General features: G+C 40.6%; 1 protein-coding gene across 5 annotated transcripts in view; it reads left to right on the top strand.

Moving 5' to 3' along the window:
- The first annotated feature begins 738 nt into the window (after positions 1–738).
- The window catches only part of epha3 (eph receptor A3), a 124,180-nt gene continuing 104,653 nt past the window's right edge, over positions 739–20,265 (top strand). For all 5 annotated transcript variants that reach the window (XM_061723787.1, XM_061723790.1, XM_061723791.1 and 2 more), the window contains exons 1-3: positions 739–1,009; positions 8,720–8,784; positions 19,569–20,229. In XM_061723787.1, the coding sequence (XP_061579771.1) occupies positions 916–1,009; positions 8,720–8,784; positions 19,569–20,229 (820 nt within the window). In that variant the 5' untranslated portion in view covers positions 739–915. The remainder of the gene's footprint in view (positions 1,010–8,719; positions 8,785–19,568; positions 20,230–20,265) is intronic.

Raw genomic sequence — 20,265 nt, forward strand, 5'->3', positions numbered from 1 at the left:
CTAATCTGCATGTCATCTACTTGAAGACATGTTAGTCTTTTATTGTAACTTATATGACAATCATATCACATTTTATGGCAAGTAAACATGGAAAACAACTTTATTCCAAGGGATTCGCATATTTTTTCTTGCCAATACATGTAAAAGTTCTAAATTAATTAATCTAAATTAATATGTCTTGTATTGTGTATTGCGAAAATAGGGAAGTAGAGTTTAAGTTAAGCCTGAGGCCATGAATTTGTTTCACACATCAGAAGTATTGGATCCATATGCAAAGCCTGAGTAATTAGTATCAGAATCGGGACTTAAAAGGTCGGACTCGGAGCTGAGCATTAATAGTCAGCATTTGATTTCCTCTCTGTTTGAAACATTATATGTAATTTTCAAAACTGATCCACATGGCTTTGATATTCTGAGAAACTTGCCGAAAAGACTACAGAAGTCTTTCTGAATGTGGTTCAGTTATTGGTAACGGGGCAGAAGAACACGTGGTACGATGCTGTCATCGCAGAATCAATTCCAACATAAACTTCTAAAGGCTGATTTATGGTTCCGCGTTATACCAACGCAGAGCCTACGGCGTAGGGGTACGCGGCGACGCACATTGTACGTTGCGCGTCGCCGCGTACCCCTACGCCGTAGGCTCTGCGTTGGTATAACGCGGAACAACAATTCAGGTTTAAGGCTTGCCATGTTGGAAAGGAAAGGGGGAAAAAAAAACAACAAAGAAAGAACGATTTCACGGGGTAGAAGTTCCAGGTTGACCTGTGATGAACTTGTCTGTGGGAGTGTGTAGGACCCAGCGGAAAAGCCCTCCAGCCGGAGGGAGCCGGGGCTGAGAGAGAGAGCTGAGTGGAGAGAAGCTCTCAGACCAGTCGGTGGCTTCATGGAGTTATGCACCTCTGATCCGCCGCCATGGATTGCAATCCGCGATCTCTCCTATTCATTTTCCACCTTTTAATGTCCTGCGTTACCCCTGCATTCCCCGTCGTCTACCCCCCCAACGAAGGTAAGAGTTCGCGTGCAGCTGCAGCGTGTGTGCTTTGGTTTCTGCATGGATGTGTGTGAGCGGTGCGCCACGGCGCAGCAGCGCACCACGGCGCGGACTCGCTGTTTAAATCACTGTGATAAGAATAAGAAGATGACCCAAATGTTTCCAAGAAATCAGCTCGGTGGCAGTCATGAACAGATATTCAACTTGACGCTGGGTTAAAAAACAAGGCAGTCAGTGCAGCCTGATTCCAGACAGTTTAACTGATAGGGGTTAATAGTTGTTAAAATCCAAATGAATTAGCTCCCAAAGTGCCACCCGGGGAGTTGTTACGGGCTCGTATAAGGGAACCACGAGAGGTTAGTGTCTTATTTTTTTTTTTTACCCAAGAATCAATTCGGGGTAGACGCCTCGCATAGTGACTGTGAGCCGGACTCGATTTAAAGGCAATAAACGGGAGGATGAGCAGCGCGGAGTGCGTAAAAACGCGCGCGGCTGCTTTTCTTTTAACGGTTTTGACCCGAAGACCGACTTATATAGACTGCCGTGAGGATGTTATAGCCTGGTCATTTACAGATCTTAAAGAAGTCACATAGCCTCGGACGAGCCGGTCTACAAGTATATCTGAATCTGACCTCCTTTAAATGTGTTGTGGAAGTTTCGGCGACTGCATGGTTGTTGGAAGCGCGTGAGGACGTTTTTGAACGAGTTTCGGCCACATCTTCTAATCCGTGAAGCTGCGTCTCAGACGGGAGAAATAAAGGACAATGATAGTGATACGAGTCATTTAGTGGGAAGTTTTTTGGATTAAATGTAAAAACCTTTCAGATTTATTGAGGTTACGTTAAGGGAAAAGGAAGACATGTCCCAAAGATGCTCAAGTGTGAAACAGAAAATGATAATATGAGCTTCAATGTAATGGGCCATATCGCACTGCTTAAGGGGGTTCACAAATTAAGTTATTTCTCTTATAAAACAGAGGAAATCAAATCCACGCTGCATATGACTGCATTCATTCGGATACACGCACGGACACAAAGGTCGCAGTCGAAGGTTGTGGTCATAATTTAGCGCCAACAAAGTGATTAAATGAACGCAAAATACCCAAAAATTAAACATAAAATGCCAAATTAAACGATCAGACACAAAAATGTTCCCTTTCTTTCTGCCCTGGGAGTAGGACGGAAAGTTTGGAACAGTTTGGAGAACTGTAAAAGAGAAGATTCCGCAAGCAGAAACTTTGACAGAACACGCCGCTAAATAGTGGCTCGATTGCTGAAACAGGTTTTTACTTTCGTCTCTGAAGTTAAACTGAATTTCCCTACCAACTTTTAGGTGACTTCCAAAGACATAAACTTGTCAATTTTTAAGCCAACAGTGGTTGTGGAGTGGGACGCTGTAAATTTAATGTTACAAGGAAAGAATAACAGCAACTTCTTTTTCATTCTGCCGCACAATCTCAGACATCAATAGGTTTAATTTATGGTCTTTGACAAGGCGGCATGAGTCAGGAAAATGTCCTGCGTGACAAAACGGAGTAAAAGAAAAACCCCTCGGAGCCACTCGGGCCTGCTGTAAAAGAGGCTCTCTGTTTTCCTGAGAAACTTCTCTGAAAACATCTGATGAAACCAGCCTTTGGATTGATTGAAATGTTGGTTAATATAAGTTTGGAAGAGCGAGAAGCTGAACACTGAGCCCACAAAGTGCTACACACATGCACATGCGTGTGTGTGCGTGCGTGTGCGTGTGTGTGTGTGTGTGTGTGTGAGCGAAAGAGTTCTTGTGTGAATGACAGAAACTGTGAAAGGAGTGTGGGTGTTGGAGAACACACACACACACACACACACACACACACACACACACACACACACACACACACACACACACACACACACACACACACACACACACACACACACACACACACACGTACAGGCAGAGGTAATTCGCTAATTCCTGTAAGAACAGGGGTGTGAGCAGTGTGGGAAGTCAAAAATAAAGAGGAAAACAAACTTTTCCAACTCGTGAATCTGCCAGAGAGTGTCAGCCTCGAGCTGGAATCCACACGGACTTCACAAAACAAGAACAGCAAGAACCAAAACGCAGTTTGAAGTGGATGAGCGGAGTTTCTCGTTGAGCAGAGCTGATAAACGCTCCAGCCGCCGTTGAGTTGGTTGCCTTTCAGCTGAATATGCCGAGTTTAAATGTGACATAATGACAACTCAAGAACACGCAGTGACCGTGGATCAAGACGCGCAGACACAAAACACAATCAAACTGAAGGAGCGACTTTATATATTGTTTTTTTTTTAACTCGGGAAAATGATGCTCCTATCCTAATTTTTGAAACGGTTTCATGCGGGGATTTGTTAAACTAACTAAAAAAAATAGGCTTTTATGAAATAATAATCTTATTCTCAAACCCCAAAATATGGCTCTGCCGTCCTCTCACCTCCAAGTTCTCCCCGTGCTGCAGTCTGTTTATTTATTTAAGTCTGTCAATTGGAAAAGTTGTGGACATTTAAGGATATCTGGCAGATGATTAAATAAATAAACACGGAAAAAAACAGCAACCACAAACATATCAGGGGTAAGATATCAGTAGTTTTCACTGTGAAATTCAACAAGGGATATATTTTTCCAACTTGCCTATACGTCACCAGTGGGACTTTTCATAAACTTAATATAGCAATTGCAATAATCGTTTGATCATCGATGGTAAATAGATTCACGAAAAACCAAACCTCAGCTTGAAAGGTTTATAGCATTTTATTTTACTTCGCATTAAAAGCTCACGGAAGGAAATCAGAGAGGTGTGGTTGTATTTCCTTTCATTGCACCGTTTTTTTAATTTTTATTCTCCCTCTTTTTCTCCACTTCATTCCACTCAGATCATGAGGTTCCGTTAGGTTAAATCATTGGGAAAAAAAAAGTTCAAGAGAGCAGAGAGCAGTGCAATTCGGTCCCGGGATCGTTATCCCATTTGTTCTCCCGCTTCTTAAAGCAGAAATGGGAAGTTTCGGTTCTTATTTAAAATCTTTTTTGTTGTTGTTAGTTGTGTTTTGGGGTAGTGCAACTTGACCCTCCAGGTGGGATCATGCAGCCTGCAGGCCTGCGGGATTCAGGAGGCCTCGGGTATATTAAAGCCTGATTTATGGTTCCGCGTTCAATAGACGCAGAGCTTACGGCGTCAGGTACGCGGCGAGGCGCACCGTTCGCCGTAGGGTCTGCGTTGGTGTAACGCGGAACCATAAATCAGTCTTTAGCTGCTCGGCCCGAACAGCCCGGCGCAGCAGTCCCGCTGAAAGTGCTGCTCTGTTTTTCTGTGGACTGCAAATATAAGAGCATCAAATGAAAAAAAAAGAAAAGAAAAGAAAAAGAAAATAAATTCAAAAAATAAATAAAAATGTAATTTACATGCACATTAATATAGCCTTTGTCCATTTTTATATATTTATATGAGCTGACCAAACACTAATCTGGAGAATTAACCTGCTTTGATCATCTTTTAAACAACATGCATTAGAGGGTTAAGTGGCTTCATATTTCCGTGTAGATTTGTGTGAAGATATATAACGTGTGGTTCTAAAGTATATACAACATAAGTGAAGAAGCTTGTTATAATCTAATTAAGTCTATGTATGTATAAAAAACTTATACTAGTAAAGGTAAATGACTGCAAGAAAGAAAGAAAGAAAGACAGAAAGAAAAGAATGGGGGCAGAGGGGCTGGGCAAGCAGCAGTAACATCAGACAGAGTGACTCTGCTCTTGAATAATTCATAATGGGAGGTGAACACTTCACCCTTTAACACAGACACAAGTCGCCTGCTTTGCCTGCACTGCGGCCTGCCAAAGCTCACATGAACACCACGCTGCACGACTAACACCCATCCACAGTGTCAAACGGGGTTTTATTCTATTCTATTCTATCCTATTCTATGTTTCTGATTGGGGTCTGTGTTGGAACAGCATCCCTCCTTTCTCCACTCATCCACCATCTTGATCCCGTTTTTCCATGTTTATCAGCTGCAAATTGGTTCGCTCGAAGCGAGGGGGGCTATCAAATTCAAATGCGTGCTGAAAAATCTGCATGCGTTGGCTGAGCTGTAAATTAGAAGAACGTAGACATGAGAGCGAGTAGCCTCCCCTCGTGTCTGTGCTCCGGTGTTCAACATATACTACATCAAGTAATACTAGACACATGATTATGAAGCACGTATAATCATCAGATAGCTAGTGTTACTGACAACTTCCATTTGTCAGGTTCAGTTTACGCCTGTGGCTTTTAGATGGTGGTCTCGGTTTGCTTTATTGATTCACCTGTTTCTACCTCTGATGTTTTTGCTGCCTCTGAGACAGGCTGGCTGAGTTTGCTATTAATACTCCCATTTAGAGGCGCTCCCCTGATGGGGGCATGGGCTATCTGGCTGGCTGACGCTAGCATGCTAACTGTGTGTGTGTGTGTGTGTGTGTGTGTGTGTGTGTGTGTGTGTGTGTGTGTGTGTGTGTGTGTGTGTGTGTGTGTGAGAGAGAGAGAGAGAGAGAATGAAGACTTTCAGTAAATGCATGCGTATGGTCCTATTTTGTGCTTGTTTAAGAAAATGTTAGTGCTCCTCCGATGGAGTGTATGCATACAGTAGATAGCCTATGGCTACGTGCCAGTCCACGTGGGCAACTGTTTCATTGTCGTGGGTACACTTTTACCCTGACATACCCAGTGCTTCCCCTCATTGTTTCTGGGATGACGATCCATGTTTTTTGGGGGACTTATTTGCATAAGCGTGTGTGGGTGCTGATTTTTCCAGCTAAGTGCAGCTGGAGGGGCCTTTCCCCTCCTGCGATATGAGAGCGTCTAATTTTCTGCTCTCAAATTCCTCCGCTCGGCCCAATTTGAGTGGTGGGCTTGGCTCGTTGAGAAATGTAAATTGGAAGCAATGGCCCTGGATGCTGAGCTGCTATTATCTGACACGAACAGATAGCCTCATTAGACTCTAATGGGAATGTGTCTACTGCCACTCAGCTAGCTGACCGCTGTAGCATGGCTGCAGCTGAGGTGAGCCTCAATTTAGTAGCTTTTCAAGCCTGGAATAAGATAATAAGTTGATCTTTTTGGTCTTTATTTATTTAGATTTTTTTTTTCTTTTTGCCCACATGAGCTAATATTTATCGGTTGTGCCTGGAAAAACGATTATTTCCATCTCAACCTTTACTTTTGTGTGAAGGAATAATCACTTCTTTTCAGCAAATTTGATTCGGGGTGAATTTAGTTTGAAAATGGTTTCTCTGCCACAGCAGTTCTTCATGCCCCACAAATATTTTCTTTGACTTGAGATGTGAACAATCGCGCTTGGTGGAACTTTCAGGAGGAAAATGCAGGGAGAATGCATTTGTAATAGTTTCACAGTGAATGGAACAACAACCGCAGGGCCTAACTGCACTGCTGCTTCGCTTTGCTGTGCATGTGTGCACTCGCTCGGCTAAATATACGTGTGTGTGCATGCTTGTTTGTATGCGTGGATGTGGGCCGCTGCGCTCTCAGCCGGATTCTCAGCAGGTTTTGTCAGAACAGTGCAACTTTCGCCTGATTATCTCTTCCTGAGCTTTACGTGCAAGGTCACGTCACGTTCATGTGTGTAATCACAAAAATTGGCAACTTCATGTGAAAGTTGTTTTGGAAAATACTGCCAAAAAAACTGAACGTACAGTCAAAAAAAAATGAAGAATCTTGTTGACCGTCAGACTGGTGTCCAGTTATCCAAACACAGAAAGAGCAATAAGTAGAATATTCTTTTAAAGATATTATACAGTGTTTTGATACACAGTATTAGTAATAAAGATAATGTATTCTTTGGAGACATTTTATTTTAACTGCTTCAAATGAGAATTGTATCAGCATTTCCTGTTTGTGTTACAACGCAGAGTCTTGTGACAGTTTGTCTAAGTGGGGCATCCGTGGAGCATAAAGTTGCCTCCACATTCCTCGTTCCATTTGTCACGACGCATACTGACAGTTGCATTCACTGGCAATCATTCACTCCACAGCCTAAGAATAGAAGAAACTCCAGTTCATTTTTTGGGCTTCTGAAGAGTCGGTTTGGTGTACTAAACAGCTGCCCTTTGCACTACTTACCTCCAGTTTCGCTACGCACATAGGCCGTACAATTGCAATCACCGGTAACTCAGAAAACCACAGGTGTCCTGTGCCGTCCCACTTATTCCGAGTAAAGTCCACCAAAGGATACCTGATAGTCCGAAGTCTCAGCTTCCATCACAATAACTCTGAGCTCCTTGTCCTATTGTTCCTCTTCATATTTCCTTGATTAGACATGGATTTCCCCTCTTTGCTGCGTCTGTCTGAAAAGAGTGGCTTCCTGGCAGTACACACACACACACACACATGCATGCACCTTTTTTCTTTATAAATACATTTATATTTTGATCGGTGCATGGCTAATTGAATTTCTGACCACCTCTGAAACCGGTGATTGCATTTTAAATTAGATTAGAGACAGTTTTGCTGTTTTGAGAGTCTTTCATGTAGCAGTGTGGTTTTTTGAAATCCTGGCTGGACTTTATTTTCGCTTCTCTTCAGGGTAACACAAGAAAAAGAAATGCTGCTCTTTGTGTTAGCATGAGTTCTATGGAGCGCCTGTTCTTTTCAACTCCTTTCTCACAAGATGAAACTGCGTAAACACACTCAGAGCTGGCTTTTGTTTCTAACAAAAATGGGGACGGAAATTCAGTCAAATGAGCTTGCGGTCGCCTATCGGAAGAAATGGAAGCACGTCATTTGTGTGGTTGTTAAGTTAGGAACTGCGAGAGTGAGCACGTCCAAAAAGTTTTAGAAACTACAATAAATGTACCAACCATTTACAAGGAGGCTTTGAAACTGACAAAAGCACTAACTTGTGCATTAAGAGAGATGCGACCGATTCATTTAATCAGCCCCTTAGTCCCGAAGTTCCACATCCAGCTGTGCAAGGTTCGGTCTTGCTCTACAGTCAACTATAAAACAACTTTTCTTTCAAATTCAGCTCAGCAGAGACCGTGTTTCACCGCAGCCTGTAAGATAGTTGACTGTCCTCCCCTCATACTGTTGCGGTGAGCAAAGTTGTCATCAGGAGTAACTTGTAAGCGTGGTAACAGAGTCGGGGGTAACTGTGCTTTTGCATTGGGAAAAGGGTCATCGGCTTGCTGTAATGGCTGCGGATGCATTTTAACAACATGCAGATGGAGTTTAAATCATCACAGCACGCACATTTTGGAAAGATGGGGATGCTTTGACTCTTGAAAGGCTAAAGTTAAAGGCTTGTTGACCGTAACTGTATACGTATCAACTGGTCAAACTCAAACCCAGCGTTTTAAAAACTTAAATAATAATTTAAGAATAATTAAATTAATTAAAATGACTGTTTTCTAGGGCATAATGTTAAGAAATGGTACTTCTTGCATACTGTATATTCAACAACTGTTCACGTGAGGCATATTACATTTAGGCAAAACCAATTTGTATGCAGTTTTATTAATAGTCTTATTTTTTGGATTGAGGTTAGTATTTATTGTGTTGAAGCTAAAGGTTACTTCATGTTTAAAAGATAGAGGTAAAGGCCAGGAAATACATTTCATCTGTAACTGTTCTGTTTTTATGCAATAAATTCTAACTGAGGCTACAAAGAACTAGTCACTCATGTTGTCTTGGTTTTTCGTCTCTCTCCCCCTCACCACAGTTAACCTGTTAGACTCTAAAGCCAGCCAAGGGGAGTTAGGATGGATTTCCTACCCATTGCATGGGGTGAGTATCTTCCATCTTCACACCTTCATCGTGCCTGAATTTGCTCATTCCTTTAAAGCTGTATACTAACACAAACCAGATGTGGGGTTCAGCCATAAAAACCAGGTGTTTTTTTTTTCATATTTAACCAGTCGAGTGCAGATTAACCCATTTTCTGTTTTAGATGTTTTTGCCCGTTCTTCATCTCACAAGTTAAGGGTTAAGCATTCAGAGTGCCACGAGAAGCTCAGGGGAAACTGTTCTGCATCTGTGTGTGGCTCTGTTTTTGTGTGTGTTAAAAGTCAAACAAAGGCATTAAAACATTCCAAGTTGTATTCTTAAAATCATCCACATAACACAGCAGATGAACTCGCTGCTATGTTTTTTATACATTCACATCATTAAACCTGACAGCATTTTACCGATATTGCATGTAAATTTGACGATCACATTCTTGACGTTCCACTTTTGATTAATTTTCTGAACAAAAGGGACGGATTCACTCTGTGTGTCAGGCCAAGCCATTTTCCATTCGGAGATCCCGAAATAATTTGTTTCCATAGGATATCGTCTGTCAGAGTTCTAGAGAGAAAACCCACACTAACTGAAATATACATCTGCGCCATGTAGCTCTTCATTTTACTGCATCTTGTCAAGTGGATGTGTGAGTCAGCGCATTTCCTTTTAAACTTTTATATTCCAAACGCAACATTTTAAGAGAATGTAAAAATGTCTCAACATCTATAATAAACTTGAGGAGACTCCTGATGAAATTTCTCAAATAAAAGTATTGCCTAGCATTCTGTTTTCCAAATAAAAATGTAAAATCATTTTATGTTCCATATATATATAAAAGCTGTTTTATCTTTTTTTTTTCTTTTGACTGTGACTCATAGACTTTGACTGTGACTCATAGACTTCAGTGCTTTTTTTTGTTTCTTTAGTCTTTTTATTCAAAATAGATGAAGATCATATGAAACTAGTTAATTTACTATATTTTCTTATACATTTTTAAAACTTGAGAAAAAGTAAAATGTGATAATAATTGATGGGATGCAAGTAAATTACAGTAAAACCATTTCTCTTCCCTTAAGACAAACAGGAAAAAAATTACAGCTTTAATAGCTTTGACAATTTTGCCATTGCAATTTTTTTCAAATATTTTCAATGCTTTTATTCTTTTGTGCTGTGAAATTGCATACATACGTTTTTAAAATAGTTTCAAAGCCAACCACCATGTTGCACCAACCCTACAAATTTTGGAGAGAGAAAAAAAAATTCTTCTGCAGCCTCATCTATCAGTCTCCCTTTGCTACCAAAAACCCTGTGGTGGGCTCTTGTTCAGTGTTTATTTGTCTAACTAGTTAGACTCCTGTGCCTCAGGGCTGGCCCACTGCTTCCCCTGCCTCTCGCACACTTACACTCACGTTCACCAACACACACACACTTCCCTGTTTCTCCTTTATTAAGTGTTAGAATTACTCCTTGGCAGTGGCTTAAGGTAATCTAGTCATTTGTTCCATGGAGCTGCCAAACCTTGTTTCCGTATGCAGCGCTGGCACCATCAGAGCCCAGCGAGTTTCTCCATGAAACTGAACCACACGGAAAGAAAACATGACCCAAAGGAAAAACTGCAGGGATTTTCAGATGCATTTAATCCAGAGATGACTGGATGATACGCAACAATCGCACGACCGATCGAAGGATGAGATTGATGTTGATGTGGACTGAAGTTTTTCACATATGCGCAATATGAGGATCACACATGAGGAAACCGTGCGCCCATGCTGGATACGTGATCCCACACTGGACATTGGAATGTGTGACAGAGGTTATGCAGTTTTCGCCGACATGTCTGCTTTATTTCAAGTTTTTCGCTTTGAACTTGGTTGGACAAAAAGTGTGTGGTTATCCAGTTCATAAAAATGCTGCAGGGACGGGAGCCAATGCCATTCTTAGCCGAGAATGACTCCAGACAGAAAGAAAAGGGAACAGGAGAGGGATCAAAAAGAAGAAAAAGGATGAAAAAAAGCGAACTGAAGAAAGCACGAGAAGCGAAGCAAGTGGAGGACAGGAAAGAGCGAGACAGAGACACATAAACAGTGAGATATTGCTGATGATCAAGTCCTCAAGGTGAATCATGTGTAATTACTCACGTCATCCACTGACTGCGCTCCGATAAGCTGCATGCCCTGGGAGACCGCTGCTCACAAATGATTTCTCATAATGTGGCAGTGGCACTGAGCCCTCTCTCTCTCTCAGACACACAGATATTCACACACACATGCACAGACAAACACTCATTCACATTGATAGAGAGGCCGTGGCTATTGGCCTGCCGAGACACAACGTGCTCCGGTAAGAACAAATTAAGAGCTTAGTCTCCCCAGGATGTTCACTCCGGAGCCACCGAATGGACTGATGGATGTGTGTCTGTGCATTTAAGAGTGTGTGATCCCGATATACTGTTATCTGTCTGGGAGGCAGGCTGATTGCTTTGCATTGTCCAGGGGGCTTAACCCATCACTAAAGACTGTTAAAGATTACACTCTTGCATGATTTGAAAGCATTCTTCAACAACAAACCAACACCCCAGACACTGACTGTGCATATAGAATAGAATTAATGGGAACATACAAAGTGAATTTCATTCTTTATAGCGACAGGGAATACAGTATTACTGTCTTTGCCAGGAAGCATGCATACTGACAGTACTTAAATCCATGTTTCCTTTTCCTCAAGCAATGACAAAGCTCTAAACATTTGTGTTTTTTGTCAGTTATCTTAAAAATTAGTTGGTCACTAATATTATGATTTGAGGAAAATATAAATTTTCACGCATGAGGAGCAGATAAGAAGCATTTGATAAGGCAGATGTCAATCAGAGGTACCGTACTTGTCCAGCAGGGGGCTTTACGGCGTTATATTTCCAATAAAAAACTGCTGCAGTCTCATATCGAGGTAACACATGTTTTTTCATTCAACTCTGAAATAGGATGTTTTGAAATTTGGTTATATTAAAGATATGAAACAGATATGTGAACTGAAGAATGAATCTGGGTCAAAAGTAACTCAATGTCTTCTAGTAATAGTATATATTCCAATGTAAGATCATCCAGAGTAACTATTAGGCCAGACAGTCCCTTCTTGAGGTGGCAGATCAAAACAGAACAACCTCCGTCTTGCCTGAGTCTAGTAGCAAAAAGATTAAGACCATTCAGGCTTTGGTCTTGATGAGATGTTGGGAATCCTGCTAAGTGACTGGTCCCATCTGTCTTAATAGTTAGGTAAAATTGAACATCTTTGCTATAACCGTGAAAATCTATCCCATGCTGTCTAATGATAGCCTCTCTGCAGTGTATATGAAGGGAAAAGCATGGGTCCAAACACATAACCCTGTGGAAGATCAGGATTGTGCGAGGAAGACTCCTTGTTCCCATAAACAAACTGTAATCTGTAACATTAACATAACTAAAATTGAGCTAATGCAGTTCCATTTATACACAATCAAGCATCTGTTATAGAATATTGTGATCAAAGATAAATGTGGTACAGAGCTATAACTTGTCCTCTGTACAAGCAAAAGAGGTACATGGATTTACGAACAAGTGATCATCCTGGTCCCAATCGTCCTATTTCCTTCTGTCTCTCTTTCTCTCTCTTTCTTCCCCCACATTCCAAGCAAAGACTACAGTTTCAACTTTTTGAGTTACCCAAGGGTTTTCAAAGTCACTCTTCCATATCGTCCACCCCATCAGCGAAGTCAGAGTATCGCGAAAAGCTCATCCATAAATAAGGATTAGCAGGAAAAAACAAGGGACCATAAATGAGGAGAGCGAGAAAAAGCTATAAAGTTTATTAGTGCTTCTTTTTTAAAATATGTCTTGAAACTCATGCAACATAAAACATTTTCATAACTGTGTAAAATATTTTAATTTCTAGAATTAATGTACCAAAGTGAATATAAAAAAAAATTCTAAAAATACTATAGTTAAAATATTATATAGTAAACAAACACATTTTATATTTTACCAGTTGAATAGACACATATTAAATATTTAATGTAGTGCTGTCCTTAATAACAAGCCCATCAAGCAGAACTTAGAAAACCAGTTAAATATTAGAATTACACCCCATGCATCCTTCATCTACAGCGGGGTGGGAAATCTTGGTCCTCGAGGGGCCGGTGTCCTGCATGTTTTAGATGTTTCCCTGCTTTATTGCACCCTGATACAAGTGACATGTCATTTACAGACATGTACAGACTGTGATGACATGCTGATGATAAAGATTAATTAGAATCCGGTGTATTAAAGCAAGGAAACATCTTAAACGTGCAGGACAGCGACCCTTGATTACCAGAATTGCCCACCCTTGATCCACAATATAAACACTGTCAGAAGTCTCCACTGTTCCCAGCATCCTTCAATAACTGTTTCCAGTGTATCCTTTAGTCTTCAGTAAAACCCAAAAACATGGATTGCTCATACAGAGCTCAGAGCTGTCCAAGGACGAGAGAAGATGAGGCTGATGAAACGTCCCATTCTATGCTGCAACTGCCATAACTGTTACCTCTCTGACCTCTTTGGTTCCTAAAAGTAGACTGGCTCTGCAATTGTTGATGCTCCAGCTTTCATATGCATTTCTCTCCAGCTACAGTGTGTAATGGATAGTTATAAATGAATAAATGAAACACTGTTTGTTTGATTTTTTTTCCCCCAATAGCATTTCTCAATTCCAAATGATAGCTTTCTTTTATAAAATGAAGATATGATGGTGTTATTTCAAAATTAAAAACGTTTTTGTTATTAAGTCAAATAACTTTTCCATTAAAATGCAATTACTAGTAATATTAAGAAATGAGTATTAATGAAATGTAGTTTTTACATTATCATGAACAGTTGACAGTCCCTCTTGCTAGACTATTAGTTGTTAATTTGTGGAAAACAATACAAAAGAAAACAAAACTTTGATGATCCATTATATTAATACAATAATACAATTATTATTATTTTTTTGCTAGGTCAGCAAAAAAAGCTTTTTTTGTTTGTTTTTTTGGTTGTCACACCTCCTTATTCTCTTTAAAAGGCCCCACCTTTTTCCAAACTTTTTCTGTTGGGGAATTTCCAGATGAGATGCTTCTGAGAAACAAATAATGCAAACAGTAAGGTTATGTTATATGAAGTAGTGATATCACCTCTTATTTTTTATCATCCATCGAAGCTTGAAATGTGCCGTACATGATGTTGTAATAATGAAGAATAAGGGTTTCGCCTAACCCTGACCCACAAGAAAACCTCTCCTTCATCAGAACGCCCTCAAACCTGACATAATGATAACACATATAGAATAGTAATAGAATTATTGTCATCTCCAGAAAGACAATGATTGACCTAATTTGATAAAAACTCAATTAGTCTCAGATGCAGATAAGTGCATTGTCATCCTATACTGACCTATATACTGGTCCATTAACTATCATTAACCTGAATGTCTTTGAAGTGGGACGACTACTGTGCTGACTTGGTGGCTCTGAAACGTGCCTGTTGCCATAGTTATGTCTGGAGTGCCTCAAGTTACCACACTTTATTTTACTGTCTGTGCAGCTCCCTCACCTACAGCACAGATCAAAGAAACCATTGGCACTGTCACACCAACCTGTGCCCCAGCTGTGACTATTAAGGGTCAGACTCAGAGGTCAAAAGGACTGCTGTAGGGTCACAGTCTTATTATATATCAATTAGAGTGCAATGAGAGGGAGTTACACCCTCCCTGGCAAAAACAAGGGCGATGCTGCTCACTTTGGACATTTATTTATTCTAGTTGACAAAGTTCCTCACATTCCCAGAGGGAGTTGCCTCAGCTGGTAGGCGCAATTTCCATATACTGGAAAATGTAAAAAAGCCTGTCATAGTTGGACTGCTGGTTCTGCTTTTACAAAAGCTGCAAGAAGTTAATGCAATTATGAGTTTTTGCAGAATGATATATTGTGGCAGCTCATAATTAGATGAACTGCTAAACCGTTTAAATGGAGTTGCTAACGGCAGTATTGTCCATTTTCGTGGAACCAAAGAGTGTCAGTTTTTTTTCACATGATTTTGGAAAGATTGGAATCTGGTGGAAATTATTGGATTTTTACCATTTTAATTTCACTGAATTATATTATTTAATTAATAATTATATTATTATATAACATTATTTATTTATTGTCTATCAACAACGTTCACCGTTAACAATTACAGTTTATGTTGGTCGGGGAGTAGGCGTGACCTTCAACCTAAAATAGCACTTGTAACTAATGAGCTGACGACAGTGTTGCCAATTTAGTGAATTTGTGGCTATATTAAGGGAGTATTCAGACCCGCCTAGAGGCCAGAAAAAGAAAACTAGTGACAAATCTAGCAACTTTTTTCAGGTGTCATTGAAGACTATTGTAGCCACTTGAAGGCTTGTATTTTTCTCTCTCAGTGAGCAGCCTGTGCTGCCGTTGGCCCGGCCTCCACATTAACATAATTAGAATTAATATTCAGTACCATTGCACTGATCCATAGTCAGGACAAATGAGGACAGTTGGAATTGTGACATGAAAAAAAAAGAAACAAAAGAGAGTTCATTTGTGGTTGAAACATATTCAGTGTTTTTCTACTCCTTTTTTTATCTCTCCTATGAATGTATTCTTCTCTCTTACATAATCCATTACAATTATTTACAAATTGTAAAGCCAATAGCTGGTTCCCTTACTGAGGATTTGGCCCACACTGTTTGATGTAAACGTGGAACACATTTTAAGTGGACTTCTAGGATTTTCAGAAATGTTTGCAATTTGGGAATGTTTCACATTGGACAGTGAGTTCAGTGGTACAGCACTTTCTAATGTTTGCAATTTAGGTTTGGTTGTTTGTTTTCTTTTTTATGGATTGCTAAAGTATCAGATAGGAATCGCTATCAACCGATACTCAAAATAAAATAATTTGGACTCGGAGTTTGGGCCAAAAAGATGTTATGGTGACATCCCTATTCATGTATCATGGACAAAGAAACAGGTTTTAGTTCACTGTTAAAGAAATGCGGGGTTGGTTGGTTGAGCAGGACACGTTTTTTTTCATCTGTACTTTGACAGGAGCTTCTCAAGTTTATAAATCTTTTCTGGAATAGGGTAATGTAGTATACCGGAAACCAACACAAATACACAAAAATATAACTGACCAATGTTTGGGTTTAGAAAAGTTAAAACCTTTCCAAAGATGATTTGCATTACAGCAAAACTAGATAAACATCAATCACATTTTAGATAGACAGTAGTTGACAAAACGAACAAGAGAATAAACCTCAAACTCCCACAGAAATCTGCCCGTTGAGATTTAAGACAAACGAAATTTGTTTGCGTACAACTTATTTGCGTCTGATGGTTAGCCAGGCCACTGGTTTGCAGATGCTACACATTAGTCCAACAAAATCAAAGCACAGTAACTCATATAGTTCCTTGAGCTTGCAAGACATGCACATAGTGCTCTCGTTGGTCAAACTCTCTTTTAGGAGTCTTACATGGGAGATAACCTGAAAAAAATGTAAAAATCCTTGCACAGCCGTCTTTGCAGAGATGCTCCACAGGGACATTACTTGAGGATATTGTGTTGTATAATCCACCAGAACTAACACAAAACAATATCCTCACGCACTCTCATGAAGTGGCCCACAGTGATATGCTCAGATCAAACCTCCATTAATTGTAATGAATGCAAAGAGATTTTTGGAATGGAGGCTGGCCTGTAGCAGGGAAACCCACACTGCAAACTATTCTGCACTGACTACTAGTATCAAATCAAATTTAAATCACTTCTGCCGTGCTACAGAGTAATATCTGGGTCAGCACCTACCTGTCTCAACTCAATCCTGCAGACTTAAACTCCAGGCAGCTTGATGTGCTCCTCACAGGAACGCCGTCTGGCAGTACCATCCCTATGAACAAGTCACTCTCCTTTGCACTTCTCTATTGAAGGCGATTCTCAAGCTCAGTGTTTTTTTAATGCCGGTCCTCAGGGCACACTGGGTCGGATGTTGCTCTGCTTTAACACACCTGGCTCAAATTTCTAGCCCATTGAAAGATTTGTGTAGACCTTAATGGCAAGCTGATGGTGATCTAATCATTTTAATCAGGTGTGTTGGAGTAGAACAACATCTAAAACATGCAGGACAGTATGCCCCGAGGACTAGGTTTGGAAAACGCTGTTCTAGCTGTTCTTTTGATTGTTTCTGCTCGCACTTTGTTAAATGCTCTTTTCCTCTTAGAAATTGCACTCTTGGCAAACTGCAAGTCTCCCTCTACTTAATGCATTGATTGTGTTCCTCTTTTTGTAAGTTGCTATGGATAAAAGCATCTCTTATATAAAATATAATGAACTAATGTGATGTAAAAGCCCCCCCCCCCCCGGCAGACTTAAACTATCCCCCCGATTAACTGGTTCAGTGTTTGCTCATAGTCAATATAGCAAGCCATCAGGGCAGTCCCTCCACCAACAGTCCCGTATCACCAGCTTCAGCATCCATTTCTCCCCTCAAGGTTGGAGACACCTGGATGCTCCACCTCTAAGGTGATGCAAGTAGACAAAGCTGTAATCGGCAGTGCCGGGGAGGGTATGTTCCAACCACCAGTGATTTTGATCTAGTCCAGGATGACCTCGGCACAAACAAGTAGCTACCCCAAGAAGCTGCCAGAAGGTTGAGCGTTACCATCTGTGCCTGCTGCGTGAGCGTAGGCTGGAGGAACACAGTTCACTCCTCCACTGGACACTTACACGTCACTGTTGTCTGCAACTTTTCCCCTGAGGATTGTGAATCATCCATAGAGATTAATGATCCCCCAGTACAACATTAATTTGACTTTTCTGGCAGTTCTCCCTGAACCTTAACCCTGCATATTTGCCCCGGAGTTGATTCAAGACCACATTTAACCCTCACAGTTTATTGTAATGTGGCCTATTTGAACTTGAGCAAATAGCAAAATGAGTACGTGTAGCCCCACTAATACAGGAAGTTATTTTAATTCATTTTTAAATAGAAAGCACATCTGTAATCCTGTTAGCATTCACAAGAAGTAAAGCATCTGCAGTAATGCACGTTATATATATGGCAAAGTTAAACTTGTACTGTTTTCAGTCCAGCTCGAAGGGCGCTTTAATTCATAACAGAATGCGTTCTGCTCATCATGTTAAAGCAAACGCTGTCTTTTCAAATACAATATCAACAGTGTCACTAATCACAGTGGCAGATCTTCTCCAGCCTTTGTTTTCTGTTGTGTTTAAGTCTGTCAGCAAACCGTTTTGTATGTCATCACCTCATGTTATGCTTGTATTTAAAGTCACGCTTTTACACCAGTAAGTACAGTCAGGTGACAGGTTAAGTTTAATGTCCATTTTTAGCTTAGTGAATTCTCCAGCTCTTTTCCTGTTATTGTTAGCCCTACAAGGGGCTTTCACTGCTCTTTGATGAATGAGGTGACGCGAAGAAAATATGATGGGGAGACTAAACACCAACCAAATCTCTCCCTTTAGCTTTTCTTTCTTTCTTACTCTCTTTTTATTTATTTTAACTTTTGCTTCCCTCATTTTTTATGCTAGTGTGTTTTAAAGGATTAATGCATGGGGAAGAGGAGAAGTGCTTTCTTAATTTTTGTCTGTATGTTTGTCTGCCTCTGAAGAAACCCCTGTTTCTGAGGCCAACTTCCATTTTGAATTTTACATAAAGGAAATATAAACTGAGCATTCATTTACACTTTTATGCTCAATGTGCCATTTTAACCACTATGAGCCCACTGTTTCAGGTGTTTGTCCATGCCTCATCACTGTGGTTCAGTGTTGATTTGTCCGGACGGCAAAGTTAAAGCGCATGATCAATGAGTCTTCCCGCAGTGTTGAATTCAAAAGGAATGACCCCATTCTCTTTTTTTTTTCTCCTCTGCTCTCTCTTTGCTTTCTCCCAGTGGAGGGAAAATGTAAGATAGACACGAACGTTCCTGGTATACTGTGCACTCACATCTGTCTATACGTCGTAGCTTCTTTTGTTTTCTAGTGGATTCAGCACGTTTCCTTTTCAGTAGAAGTAGAACTGTGATGCAAATAACCAAGACTACAGCTTGAAAATTCTCACTTTTAGAGAGAAGAAATGTTAGTAAAAGGGTGAAAAAAACTCACTATGAGATTCTTTAAACATTTAACATTAATTAAGCAGCTTCACACCGATCTTATCATTATATAATTTCACAACTGAAATGAGAAGCTACACTTGGTAGCTTTTCTCAGAGATATTTTCACAGCATCCACATTGTGGAATTTCGGCTATGGCAGCAAATTTGCTTTTAATTAATTGGACTAATTTGCAAGCGATCTGGTAGTGTGATTTTTCACCCTTAAGTGTTTATTAGATACTAAGAATTCAGCAAGAATGAATCTGGAACTAAATAACTTCTAAATGCTTACAGGGTGGACATAACTTTATTTTTTCTCTATCTCCCCCTCTTTTCCTCTTTTTACTTTCCTATTTTTTTGTAACTTTCTATGAATCTCATTGCTCCTGTTTTTCCCCTCCTGCAATCATCTTCTATCTTCAATTTTTAAAACTTTCATTTCACAACTTTCTCTTTACTAACTTAATTCCACCTCAATTTATAACCACCTTTCTTTTCTCCATGCTTTTTGCATCTGCTTGTCTGTTCTGTCTGTTTGGTTTTCTGTCTCTCTGGTCTATTTTTCCTCCTCGTCTCCCTCTGTTTCTCCTTTCGACCTCTCCTTCTCTTCGTTTTTTTCCAGTGGGAGGAGATCAGTGGGGTTGATGAGCACTACACTCCCATCCGGACCTTCCAGGTCTGCAATGTGATGGAGTACAGCCAGAACAACTGGCTTCGCACCAACTGGATTTCTCGCCGGTCAGCGCAGAAAATCTACGTGGAGCTGAAGTTCACCTTGAGAGACTGCAACTCCATCCCGCTGGTCCTCGGCACATGCAAGGAGACCTTCAACCTCCTTTACATGGAGACAGATGACGACCAGGGAAGCCATTTCAGAGAACACCAGTTCCTCAAGATCGACACCATTGCAGCAGATGAAAGTTTTACCCAAACAGACCTTGGTGATCGCATCCTCAAGCTGAATACTGAGGTGCGCGAGGTGGGACCCCTGACCAAGAATGGTTTCTACCTCGCTTTCCAGGATGTGGGCGCCTGCGTAGCTTTAGTTTCAGTGAGGGTTTACTTTAAAAAGTGCCCATACACTGTGCGGAACCTGGCCTCCTTCCCTGATACGGTGCCCATGGACTCCCAGTCGCTGGTGGAGGTCAAAGGTTCATGTGTCAATCACTCCAAAGAAGAGGAACCTCCGCGAATGTACTGTAGCACAGAGGGAGAGTGGCTTGTGCCTATTGGGAAGTGTCTATGTGACCCAGGATACGAGGAGAGAAGCAGCACCTGCCAAAGTAAGACACTTTCAATCATATGTTTAGTTCCTCAGC

Source organism: Cololabis saira, chromosome 6 (genome assembly GCF_033807715.1).
Source record: "Cololabis saira isolate AMF1-May2022 chromosome 6, fColSai1.1, whole genome shotgun sequence".
NCBI lineage: Eukaryota > Metazoa > Chordata > Actinopteri > Beloniformes > Belonidae > Cololabis > Cololabis saira.